The sequence below is a fragment of the Mirounga angustirostris genome, unplaced genomic scaffold (genome assembly GCF_029215605.1).
Source record: "Mirounga angustirostris isolate CCGP_5_RB_7025 unplaced genomic scaffold, mMirAng1.0.hap1 SCAF_3, whole genome shotgun sequence".
Classification (NCBI taxonomy): domain Eukaryota; kingdom Metazoa; phylum Chordata; class Mammalia; order Carnivora; family Phocidae; genus Mirounga; species Mirounga angustirostris.
Genome location: NW_026991711.1, coordinates 162876728 through 162890468, shown reverse-complemented (window position 1 = coordinate 162890468; position 13741 = coordinate 162876728). Strand labels below are relative to the sequence as shown.

At 35.2% G+C, this 13741-nt stretch overlaps 1 protein-coding gene across 1 annotated transcript in view; it reads right to left on the bottom strand.

Annotated features, from left to right (window-relative positions):
• Nucleotides 1–5030: 5030 nt before the first annotated feature.
• Nucleotides 5031–13741, bottom strand: part of BMPR2 (bone morphogenetic protein receptor type 2) — a 192061-nt gene continuing 183350 nt past the window's right edge. Inside the window, exon 13 of the mRNA XM_045868190.3 lies at nucleotides 5031–12923. Coding sequence (XP_045724146.1) covers nucleotides 12673–12923 — 251 coding nt within the window. The 3' untranslated portion in view covers nucleotides 5031–12672. The remainder of the gene's footprint in view (nucleotides 12924–13741) is intronic.

Here is a 13741-nt window from a genome sequence, read left to right as displayed (position 1 = left end):
GCAAATGCTAGTGTTGCATGAAAATGTTCAAACCACTTTGTATTACACACCTCTGCTAGTGTCTCAGGAATTGTAAATTATGTTTCATTGTAGGACTAAAGTGAAGTCCTAACAAGGTCTTGTTTATTAAGTCCTGGTTTTGGTATTTGTGTTGTTCTGGGGAGAAGGGGTGACCTGTAGACTTTCTGCCTAGTAGCCCCAATCTTCTCTGCTAATGCAAAGCATTGGACTCTTCTAATGTAAATAGTGTTTATGGAGCCTGTTCTGCTTATTATTCAAATTCAGTAAGAAAACATTGTGAACCAAACTTAAGAAGACACATCTAGACATGGAAAAGAACAGAGCGCTCCAGTTCTTAGAACATGAAATAAGGGAGCCGCCTGGTGGTTAAAGTGGTACACCGTCTTGTTTCTGGGTACCTGAAGAATAGTGATTTTACTGTTTTATTAACATGACCGAAAAAGTAAAGAGTAAAAACACTGTAGTAAAAAACAAAAAAAATAAAAGCATTTAACTAACGGACCTTTCCCAAACCCACTTACTCTCACTTTTTCTAAAACCATACCTGCTGAAAGTGGTTTATGGATAATATCAGTATTCATTCATTTAAAATTCTCTCTCTCTCTCACACACATCTACACATTTTCTCAGTGCTTATTACTTTGGTCAGTTTTAACCCTAAAGAGATGCCACAAATCTCACAGAATAACTTCACTGAATGACTTAAATAACTTTCAAGCACATAGAGAACTCAGATTAAGAAGCCTGATTAGCATAAGTTAAATTAAAATCTACTTAAAAATGTAGGGGCGCCTGGGTGGCTCAGATGGTTAAGCGTCTGCCTTCGGCTCAGGTCATGATCCCAGGGTCCTGGGATCGAGTCCCACATCGGGCTCCCGGCTCAGCGGGAAGCCTGCTTCTCCCTCTGCCTCTCTCTCTCTGTCTCTAATGAATAAATAAATAAAATCTTTAAAAAAAAAAATGTAAAAACCAGGGCGCTTGGGTGGCTCAGTAGATTAAGCATCTGCCTTCCACTCAGGTTGTGATCTCAAAGTCCTGGGATTGAGCCCCACATCCGGCTCCCTGCTCAGTGGGGAGTCTGCTTTTCCCTCTCCCTCTGCTCTTCATCCACCCACAATCGTGCTCTTTCTGTCTCTCTCTGCTCTCTCTCTCAAATAAATAAATACAATCTTTTTTTATTTTTATTTTATTTTTTAAAAATATTTTATTTATTTATTTGATACAGAAAGAGAGAGATAGCGAGAGCAGGGACACAAGCAGGCGGAGTGGGAGAGGAAGAAGCAGGCTTCCCGCTGAGCAGGGAGCCCGATGTGGGGCTCGATCCCAGGACCCTGAGACCATGACCTGAGCCGAAAGCAGACGCTTAACCAATTGAGCCACCCAGGCGCCCCTAAAATCTTTAAAAAAAAAAAAACCCACTGGGGCGCCTGGGTGGCTCAATTGGTTAAGCGACTGCCTTCGGCTCAGGTCATGATCCTGGAGTCCCGGGATCGAGTCCCACATCGGGCTCCCTGCTCAGCAGGAAGTCTGCTTCTCCGTCTGACCCTCCTCCCTCTCATGCTCTCTCTCATTCTCTCTCTCGCAAAATAAAAAAAAAAATAAAAATAATTTAAAAACCCCCACTATTTTGGTATCAGCTTATCAGTCAATTAAAATCAGTACTTCAGGGACAGAAAAAAAGGGTAAGACTCCCTTCATGATTCAAAAGGCTGACAATCTAGTAAGGAGATAAAGTAAACAGGTAATAGAAACTATTTAGTAGAGTGGTGGAAGATAAGGCTGGAAAAGTAAATTGCTACAACTTGGAATTTCAGGTTGAGGAACTTGAACCATTGGTAACTTGATAAGAGTATTGATAAGATGACTGGAAACAGAGTGTAAAATGGCTTGGAATAGGGAGATACAAAAAAACCCAAAGACTAAATGCCTATTGCAACAGCTCACAGTGGGGTTTTGGAAACTCGGTTAAAAGGGGCAGTGGGAGTTAAGGAGATACATCTAAGAGTTTTTACTTTAAAATTTTTACTGAAAATGTTTATTTTTCTGCATGTGAGAATATGTGACTCCTAGAAGGCATCACCAGTGTCATGGATAAACAAGTTTAATAAACTTATTTATTTTTATTGTTATGTTAATCACCATACATTACATCATTAGTTTTTGATGTAGTGTTCCATGATTCATTGTGCATAACACCCAGTGCTCCATGCCCTCTTTAATACCCATCACCAGGCTAACCCATCTTCCCACCCCCCTCCCTTCTAGGGTGCCTGGGTGGCTCAGTTGGTTAAGCGATTGCCTTTAGCTCAGGTCATGATCCTGGAGTCCCAGGATTGAGTCCAGCATCAGGCTCCCTGTTCAGCCAGGAGTCTTCTTCTTCCTCTGACCCTTCCCCCTCTCATGTGCTCTCTCTCTCTTTCTCATTCTCTCTCTCAAATAAATAAAATCTTAAAAATATAAAAACAAAATAAAATTTTTACTTTAAAAGACCCAAGTAGGGGCACCTGGTGGCTCAGTCGGTTAAGCATCTACTTTTCGCCAGGTCATGATCCTGGATGGAACAAGCCCTGTGTCAGGGCTCCCTGCTTCTACCTCTGCCCCACCCCCCACTCATGCTCTCTCTCCCTCTCTCTCAAATAAATAAATAAAATCTGGGGAAAAAAAAAAAAAGAAAAGAAAATCCAAGTAGTTTTGAAGTTCTACATGCCATCTAAAGAGAATAATTTGTTTTCTTGAATATATTTTCCTTAGGAATTTAAGCATATCTTCCATGATGTCTTACATAAATTCTTGATTGGTTCAATCTATGGAAAGGTTGTTAAGCAAAAGAAAACTTCCTCTTTTATCTGTTTCATTTATCCAATTAAAAACAAACCAAACACACATTTAGGATGCTTGTGTCCTTGAATAGTTAATAGTTTCTGGGTTTTTCTACCTTCCTTTTTAATTGTGGAGAGAGGGAAGGAAGAGCTCTAGGGTTGAGAAGTTAAGTAGGTTAAGTAGGTTGAAGACTTGACTTGATGGGAGAAAGGAACACTGGGCAAGAGGACAGCTCTTCTTGGAAGATCACACATCTACCATCAACACAACTTCCTCATTATCTTTCCACCATCTGCCATCTTAGGCTATCTTTTTGTTGCTATTGCTCCTTTTAAGGCTGCTCTTGATACTCATTTTATAGCAAGGGCCACCCCCAATGCCCTAGAATATTACTATGTGCAACAAGTTGGTATTAGACGCAATTCAAAAAATAAAAGAGACATTCACTCAAAAAGATAAAATTGAACTTGTGTGTGACTTACCTAGGGAAGGCTCTGTTCTCAAAGCATTTCTACAGGTAATAGGTGAAAGGTGTCTGCATATTTTTTTGGAACCAAATATTTGAACACATGATGTCAAAATTGTTCTATTTTTAAAATCTATAAAAGCAGTGAGCTGCATATTCTCTTTTTTAATTTCTCTCATTCCTTTGCCATATTAGAACCTCGAAGTTACAATCTTCACCTCTACAATGCTCATCTCAGTGGTTCACTGGGTCCCACTGGTTCTCTTTAACCCTGACTCAATCTGCTTCTTCTTCCTCTTCATCAATGATTCAACCTTGGTTCAGGCACTCATTATCTCTTGCCAGTGCCACACTAGTTTCTATATTCAGTTTCCTTCCTCTCAGTTATATTACCAGCTGAGTTACCTAAATTGAAACTCCTCTGCTTAAATCCTTCCACTGACTTCCAGGATAAGTCCAAACTCTTAGCATAGCATGCTAGCCCTTCTGTGATACAGTCCCACCTGGGTCATCTGGGTTCTTCTGGGCCATTTCTCTTCATACTTTCACTTAATATCCCAAACTCTATTCCAATCTAATATCCTCCCATCCCCTTGAAAAAGTTCAACCCTCTCAGCCCCTCTATAGGGCTTCATGGGTGCTATAACTTCTGCTTAAAGGGCCATTGCTCATCTCTTAACTAATTCTTACTCATATTTTAAGACAGTGAGGAAAGTTCTTTGAAAAGGAGAAACTGATTCAGTAAGAGTGGATTAGATATCTTTGCTGTGCACTTCCTAATACACTGGACTTTCACTCTATCATAATACTTATAACGTGTACTATAATTTTCTCCAAATCAACTATGAGCAACTTGAGGGTGGGGCTGTGTCTTTTATCTACTATGGTACTTGTTACACATTAGGCATTCAAAAAATTTTTTGATGCCCCTCTGAAAAAGGAACTTACCGATCACAATGAAAACTGCATTTTATTTGCAGTTTCTCTCATGCCCTCACTCTAATCACTTTCCTTTCTAATCTATCCTGCAGACCAAATTTCTCTAAATTATTCTGTCAAGGTCTTTCCTTGTTAAGAAAATTTGGTTTCCTCATTGTCTATGATAGCAAGTCAAGACACCTGGGTTTGGTTTTCAAAAAATATTTGGATCTACTTCTGCTTTATTTCCAGGCCCTATTCTCCCTTATCTCTGGTCACTTCAAATACTCTGCCTTCACTTTTCCTGTTGAAATCCCACCTGTTCTTTCAAGACCCTGCTCAATAATCATTTCCTCATTAAAGTCTTCTTTGGCTCTTTAAACACATATTGAGCATATAGTTTACCACTAATTTGGGCACTTACATATCATCTTGTTTGGATGTAACTATTTCTTCTATAGGCCTTTTCTTCTCCACAAGGTGATTTAAGTTCCGGGCGGTGGGAGGGAGGGAAGGGCAGGAATAATACCATACTTTTTGGATCTCTCAGTACAGTAATAGTGATTCAATTTCAAAAAAAATGAAATTGCTATGAGAATTATCAACATATGTAGAATAACTACCAGAGTGCCTGGTATACAGAAAGTGTGCAACTATTATTCTAATGTTAGTTGATTTTTAAAAAATGTATCATACTAAGTAATGAGTATATTAAAACATTTACTCTTCTGGTGCAAAATACCTAAAATATCACACTAACAGTCATAATTTCTGGTGACCTAATAAAATCAAAAGATACAATTACTGTTGTTATTAATATGATCTTTAATAAATGAAATAATGCACCATTTTACAGCAAGCCTTTTTTAAACCTAAAGAACTGTCTTAAAATCTTCTCCAATGTCTCTGTAGCAATACAATCTTTTTATTTAGGTTTATATATATCAAAGCATTTACTTACAATTATTCATAAAAAACTCTTTAGTGGCTTAATGTCAGCTTTCATAGTGGCATCCATAGATAATACAAAAGAAAAGTGATTTGCTTTATTTCATACTCACACTGATCCATCAAACACAACTTACACAGCATAGCAAGGTCTCAGACGGCTTTTACAAAAGCAAAATAATTGAAAGTAATTATTCATAAATTCATATGATATTCTATCTGTAATGTAAGAGCAAAACACACCAACAAAAGATACCCGTTAACAAGAAAGAGGGTTCTGAGGAATTGCCAATATTTTTCAGCCTGCCTTATTCCACAAAAGCATCCTCAGAAATGAATACTCTGTAGCTTATGTTTCTCCTGTCCATTCAGAAAAAGCATGGCAGCTACACATCTCCATGTTTCAGCTACTACAATACCCTAAGAGTTAGTGTACTTTACAATTATCCACTTATCTTCATTTGAAAAATTATCAACAGAAAATTAAGGATGATTCCAGCTTATACAAACACTTACACAATATAATTTCCATGGAAACATGACAAGGCATACAAAAACTTTAAATAAATAAATGTGACGAGAAAAAGAAAAGCCACAGAAGCCAAGCAATTCAATTTTAACCAGAACCTATCTTTGAATTGCATCTTTTAGTAATTTAGTTTTCTTACTATTAAGCTCCTTTAAAAATATGTTTCCTTATCATACTTAAGAGGTTTGGTAATAAGGTGGAGAGCCTGAGACAAGAGACGGGTTACAAATAACTTCACTGCTAGGATTTTAAGTATACAGCCTATCAATTTGGAGCTTGGACTTGTCTGATTGAAGGAAAAATTCTATTTGGATCTGACAAGGTGATAAATAACTTACCATAAGTTACCTTCTCAAAACCATCCAAACTATTACTAAAGCTATAGACTCATTATTTCACTTTTAGAAGAGTTTTTTTAATGTTAAATTACCTCAAGAAAATTTTATCTCAGAGGAACAACTTTACTAAGTTCTCCCATTCAAAAACAAAGCAAAATGAAATGATTTGTCCCATCGTGTATAACCATTTACCCAAAGAAGAGAAATGGTTTTAAGACGGTGCTTCAACTCTAAGGCCTAAATAGGCTGCAACATGTAGCCAATTAGTTGAGTCATTTCCCTCTATTCAGTAATTATAGAACTGGGCAAGTTTTTATGATTAATGAAATCTGATGTTATGTCTATGTAAATTAAGTCAAATCATAAGATGAAACATTAAATGAACTGTATGTGCAACAAACACTTTAAATATTCAACTGGACTAATTGCTCGTTTGCTACCAATTAAAGTTTCTCATGTGCAAAGGGATGAAGAGGGCCCTGAGTTTTTAAGTAATATTATGTCTATAGAGTGAGTCTAAAACATGAAGATGTTTCTGAAATCTAAAAGTACAAATAAAATGGAAAAAACCTACATGTTGCCTTTTGAAACATTTTTTAAAAGTTATAGTTTAAAATAGAGTAATTTTTAAAAAAATTCAATCATAAACTGGATGCCCTAGTGATGTGATTTATTTCTAAAGATTTCTTCTCTCTTACCCAAATTTTAGAATCTGGGTTGCAAATTAAGTTTAAAAAAATGAATGTCACCACAATTAATAGTAACACTATGAACATCACATAATAACGGAATTGGAATTTTCAAGATAGATTTATTTGGGGCATAATTCTAATACACAGCATTAAATCTTCTGAATTATTTACTTTCAAATGTATCAGCCATGAGATAAAATTCTAAATTTTCTTTATATGCACAAACACTCAACTTTAACCAGCCACTTAAAAGTTAAATGAAAGTTGTTATAGTCCAGCCTATGTTGCAAATAATAAGTATTTCAAAAGTGGTCTGCAAAAATGTTCATAGATAATACCTGATTATTGTAAGGTTTGTTTTTGAAAGTTAATCTTGCATTTTGTGTTTAATATTTGATACAAAGAAATATGTAAAATGTTGTGGCTCAATTGTAATGCTAAGCTTGCTGCAATATAGGTTAAAAAATTTTTAATGGCAAAATTATATACAATTCTGTGTGCATGGCTTTTTAGTTATAACTAATGAGAATATAAAATTGTAAAACTCCACAATTTAATAGGAAATGTTAGATAATACAAAACTTAATTAAGTGCTGATTTTCTGACAATCTGATGGTTGGATCCATTGTCAAATGGTAGCATCTTCATTCTCAATTCTATCCTACTGAACTATTACTTAACTAGAGTAATGAATTTGAATATAATGTAAAATATAATTTCAGGTGTTCTTAAGTATAAATAGTTATTAAAATAGGGCTGAGAAGGAAATGCTAAGGGAACCACAGCAATTTTGTCTGAAGAATCGAGACTTAGATGTTAATTGAGAAGCCGGAAGCATAATGAAAAATAACAATACTGGAGAAGATAGCCAACTGCTCTCCCTTTTTACTGCTGGAGGAGACAAATGCACATAAAATGAAACAGGAGGGAAGCAGAATAGACAAGAAAATTTTCCTGACACAGAAGATTACAAGTCAGATAACCAAGGGATAGAATAAGTCAGACACAAACTAAAAGGCGGTTGAAGGAAAGTAATGGGTAGGTGCACGAGAGCACCCTGAGATTTCCTCTTTTCTTCTATGTTAGTTTAATCTGAGAAGCTATAGAAAAGCCTTCTTTTGATAATAACATTTGTGTAACCAGCTCAAACAGTGATTTGCCAGATTTACTAAATCGAGGAGTATATTTAAGAGTGGATCATGCAAGGTAGTTTTGGCTAACATTTGCATAGTTCAGAATCTGTAAGTTAAAATGCAATTTTATCCACTGAAGAGCGAACTGACAGCAAAAGGTATATTTACAAACATCTCAGTGTGAAAAAAACTTCTGGGGTGTATGTGGGAGTGTTACACAATTTCTGGAATAACAGGTCTAGATAATCAACTAACGTGTGTACAATTTCTAATCAGTTAGCTTGGAAGATAAAGTAATATATAAAGCAATCTGTGAATAGTTATGCAATAACCTGCACATAACTGGTAGTAAGTTCAACATAAATTAATAAAAGGTTGTATAGGAATACAATGTAATCTCAAGTTCTAGAAGCTAACTACCTCCAATGAAATGTTCATTTCCATAAATATTAAAAAAAACAAAAAACTTATTGAAGTATTCTTCCATTTTAAATGACTTTGAGGATGGAAAGTTCAGTAAATAGCTGCAGCCTCCCAGGTATTCCATTTGGCTTTAGACGCCAAACTTGAAAATTTTAAATAAAAACACTTGCCAAATTTTGTGACAATTCCCACTGAAACACATACTTACTTGCATGTTCCTACCTTCCTTTAGTTATTTTCACATTCAGAACCAATGTACATTTTCTGCAATAAGTGGGTACATGTAAGGAGCTATTGAAACTGCCTTATAAAAAAAGATACTATCTTTGTATCCTTCCTATGTCCTCCTCAATTAGTTTTCTGGATTAGTAAAATTTTCTTTAAATCAATATAAGCAGAAATTTTCAAGATGGAGTCAAAGGATTGATGAGACTTAAAATCCATGTTAAATTAATTCTTCAAGTCAAGTATGGAATCAATTTAGGGGAAAAGTCTTTGTTCCCAAAAGCCACCTTCACTTTTCCCTTAAAATTTACTTTTTCTTTAGTTCTACAATGCAAGAATATTAGGAGTGAAGAGAAGTGAAATAATTTTAGGATTCATGATGGCAGATGTGGGATTGAATTTTATCTTGAATTAGTAATTATTTCTCCAAGCAACAGCCAGCATAGACATGTCTACATGTCATTAAGGTATCTGCTTTGGCTTATATACAAGCCACAGTTGTGCTGGAGTGTAATGACTGAATTTCTTGCAAAATGTCAGTATATTACACATCCTGTCATACAGTGCATAGGCAGTGTGCTGTGGATGAAAGAGATGTGGAGGGCGCCTGGGTGGCTCAGATGGTTAAGCATCTGCCTTTGGCTCAGGTCATGATCCCGGGGTCCTGGGATCGAGTCCCACATGGGGATCCCTGCTCCTTGGGAGCCTGCTTCTCCCTCTGCCTCTCTCTCTCTCTCTCTGTCTCTCATGAATAGATAGATAAAATCTTTTTTTTAAAAAAAGAAAGAGATGTGGAGAAGCAAACCCAGGTTAAAATACAGCTTTCTCTATTACTAGGATGTGGAACTTGGGAAAATGGCTTAGTGTCTCTTTGCTTCAATTTCCTCAATCTGTAAAGTGGGAATATTAACTAAGATCCTTAAATAGTTCCTATGAGGATTAAAAGAGATTGTGTATGTATATCCCAGCATTCAGTATATAACAAATTGTCAATTAGTATTATTTAATTCCTGTGCCTTTTCATAACATTTTACACTGATATTGGTTTCTTTTCCCCAAATTAGGAATTTAAAAAGGGGAACACTGTTAGGAATTATAATTAAGTCATTTTTGTCTAAACCCAATTCAAACCAAGTTCTTTCAATGACTCAGTTCTGACATACAATTAGGATAGCTCAGGGAATTAATACTAGAATTTGATTACCTATTATGATGCTTTTAAGGTTGTAAAACTAGCAAAGTGAATTTTAATTTTTTTTTCATTAAATGGCCTTTATTCGAAGGATCCAAATGTTTTTCTACTACATGCAAAATATTGTGATAGCAGTTAAATATTAGCTTTAAAAAATTATTAGATGAATAAAGTTAGCAAGTATTTTAAGTAATTTTGCTTGCTTGTATATTACAAACAGATTCAAAATCAGTCTGATGTCCAATTTAATTTAAAATTTATTAAAATGATCTACACTTTTTACTCTTCCTATTTTTTAAGGGTCTACTAAAAAAAACTAGGGAAAGAAAATTATTTGTTTTAAACATGTTTGCATGAAATGGGAAACTTAAAAGGATTCTCTTTTATTTTGGTCTATTAATTCTTGAAAGCATTTTATTAAACATAAAAAAAAAAAGATGCTGGAAAAATTACAACCAACTAGCCTAAACACAAAGTAAAGTAGAATGTAAGATAACTTCTTCTGTCAGGAAAAGATCAGTTAGATCTCAAATGGTCATTTATCCTCAATTCGAGAAGGAATATAATTTATTTTGATTCAAAGATATCCTACACATGTTTGAAAATAATGAAATGCAGTTCAAAGACATTTAAAGGCAAGAGAACTAAGTGAAAATTTGGTGGGAAAGATATAAATAATTTGTTATATAGATAGAATAATTATGCCAGAAGACTGAAAAATGTTAAGGATCTGAATCAAGAGAAGGGCCAATAAAACAAAAAAAGGTGGAAATCCTGGGCACTAGAAAAATAATTAAAAAAAAAAAAATTTTTTTTTTTTTAAAGATTTTATTTATTTATTTGACAGAGAGAGAGATAGTGAGAGCAGGAACAGAAGCAGGGGGAGTGGGAGAGGGAGAAGCAGGCCCCTCGCGGAGCAGGGAGCCCGATGCGGGACTCGATCCCAGGACCCCGGGACCATGACCCGAGCGGAAGGCAGACGCTTAACGACTGAGCCACCCAGGCGCCCTAGAAAAATAATCTTAATTCTAAAAATTCAAAACTGTGTTCAGCCATCCATCAGAATAAAAGTGAAGTGTTGTAACATCTAACTTACAGGATTATAGCAGATGACGAAAAAAAAGGTTTATATAGTAAATTATAAATATTTTGGACAGCAAATTGGGACATTTATGTTATCTTTAGCTAAATGATGAAGATAGAGGAATATGAGTGAGAAAATATTGTTCAGGAGATAAAAACCTAAAAGTAAGAATATGGGCATTTGTGTTTTTCTCTTAGCTTTTTATCTTCCAGAGAAATCTTAGAACTTAGTTAAATAACATCTACTAAGTACTCTGAGAATCTGGAAAAATTAAGTGAGATCATCACTGTTTGCAAATTAATAGAAAATAATTTGTGCTTATAAAAAAAGTCCCTTATTTGACATAAAGTGCTTTATTTAAAAAAACATGCTGAGGTTGCTGTTTAGAGATAACTATCAGTAAGGAGAAGCAAAGGAAGCTTTTTTAAAAAAACAATATGACTTGAAGGATACATAACATGTTATCACTAAAAGGTATATTCTAATATAATGTAAATAATAAACGCTACTCACATATCAAAGATCATATGAAAAGCTGGTAAAAAGAGAAATTATGAAAATAGGATTAGTGAAGAAACAGTTTTGAAAAAAGAGAGGTAAGCCTCAGTCTGCTCAAAAATGATAGGTTTGGCAGCAATCTTTCCTTCCACAGGGATTTGGCATGCCAAATGAATTGATTTTTCCACACAGTGTTTTAGGTCATGGGAAGAGGACTCATTTTCAGATAAAGTCACCAGGCGTTGCTTGGGAAGAGAATAAAAAGTTACTACTTGTTCAAAACTATGAATTACTTTTGAAGTTATTTTAAATAGGAAATGTAATTTTATTTGAGTCAAAGATGGCCTATTCAGAGAATGAAGGCTATAACACTATATAGTCTTAACCATCTACCTACTTAAAAATTCCATATAAGTATAGCTCTCTAAGTTTTCTGATAAAAATGTGCTTCTTAAATAAATGAATATGGAACATGAACATACATATAAAAATAAAATAAAATGAAGAAAGGCTAATATTTGACTTCATCTACTTTGTTCTATGCTCTCTTATGAACGTCCAAAAACCAGAACCAAATACGTTTATTAAAATGCCTGGAAAGAAACATTTAGGACTTGGAAGGTTAAAAGAAATGGCATTTCAAATTAGGTTTTGGTAGTTCCTTCTTTAGAGCCCTTTGAGACAATGTTTCTGCATTCTCCATAAGGAGAGAGAAAGCAAGAAATCAGGTAGCTGCTTTCTCTTGTGCAAAAATCACTGCCATAGAACTGACCTGCCAAAAGTATGGGGGTTGGGACAGAAAAATGTACTTATTATGGAAGAATGTGTGGTCTGTTAGGAAGAGAGCTTACAAGAAAGCTTATTTGTGGACTATAGACTATTGCACGTTCAAACAAAACACAAGAGAAAAGAATGTCCAACAGATAATATGTTCAGGAACAGTTCAACATATAAACTAGCTTGTGCCCAGAAATAAAACATGGATACCAGACACCACTGCAGTCAAACCTGTCTTGCTTCTGTTTTAATGACCTTTAGAAACTGGTCCAAACTGATTATCAGCAATACATTGTTTTTGCTTTTTTTCTTAAAAAAATATTTTGAGACCACTTTTGATACACACACATATAATTCTGTGGTCATAACAGACAAATATAACTTTAATGAGACTAAACAAAAGTGCAAAACTTAAAAAAAAAAACAAAATTAAAAAATAATGGAAGCATAAGCTAAATTTTTCTGCATAGCTGAAATCTATTTAAAGCAAGTCCTGTTGCAGGGGTGGGAGAGGGTACTGACAGGAAGATAAAGCAGTTTTTTTTAAATGTCTTCTGCACGTTTAAATGATGCAAAAAATAATTTCACTCCATAGGCTTGAAAATATTTCACAGACAGTTCATTCCTATATCTTTAGAGACCATGGTTGTGGCAGTGCCTCCTTCTGCAAGGTAAACTGCGGTGCTGGATTTGGAATGAACTGCCCTGTCACTGCCATTGTTGTTGACCTCACAGTCCAGTGGTTCAGTGGAGATGACCCAGGTGGAGGGGCGCCACCGCTTAAGAGAATAGGGAGTTTTCACACGTTTCTTAATCTTTTCACCAGATCCTGATTTGCCATCTTGTGTTGATTCACCTACTGGAAATAAAAGGACAGAAATAAACTATATATAAAGAAACTATTAAATAGTAAGAAATTAGGTCTGTAACTCAAGAACAGATCAAACTAATATCTGGAGGTATTAATAGACATTACTTGAAATTCATAATGCCAGGCAATTATTTTCTAGGCAAAACTTAACCAACTTATTTTAAGACTCTTTAGGCACAATTGTTTCCGTAACTGGTTGGCTTATTCTTTTGGGCGAGCAAAAACAGAGGAGAAAATTAAAAGTTCTCAGCTGTATTCTCAAATCCTGTGGTTGTTGGTAGTGATCCTAACTTGGCAAAATGCATTTAATCATTCTACTTAATTTTCAAAGCAGATCTAATTTTAAAGGCATGTGGCATATAATATTTTCAGAAGCATGACATAAATACTACAGTATAAATTTTCTAGTAATTTCCCCTTCCCACACCTGACTAGACATTTTATTGCTATGGAGCCCTGCTATAGGGTGTATTAACTGGTCTATAATACAAGCCACTCAAACAAGGGGATAGATTCTACTGATTTTTTTTTAAAGTAAGCTCTAGGCCTAACATGGGGCTCGAACTCAAGACGCCAAGATCAAGTTGCATACTCCACTGACTGAGCCAGCCAAGTGCCCCTCTACTGATTAATTTTTGAGAGCTGAATCCCTTCAGGCCATTTTGTAGTCCTTGACAACAACCATAAAACATGACTACTTTTTTTTCATAAAGTGCTGTCAGTCTAAAAGAGAAATCATTTTGTATAATGATGACTGTTAAAGATTTTGATGGGCTCTCCTGTCTCATGTTACAATCCCTTTGGAG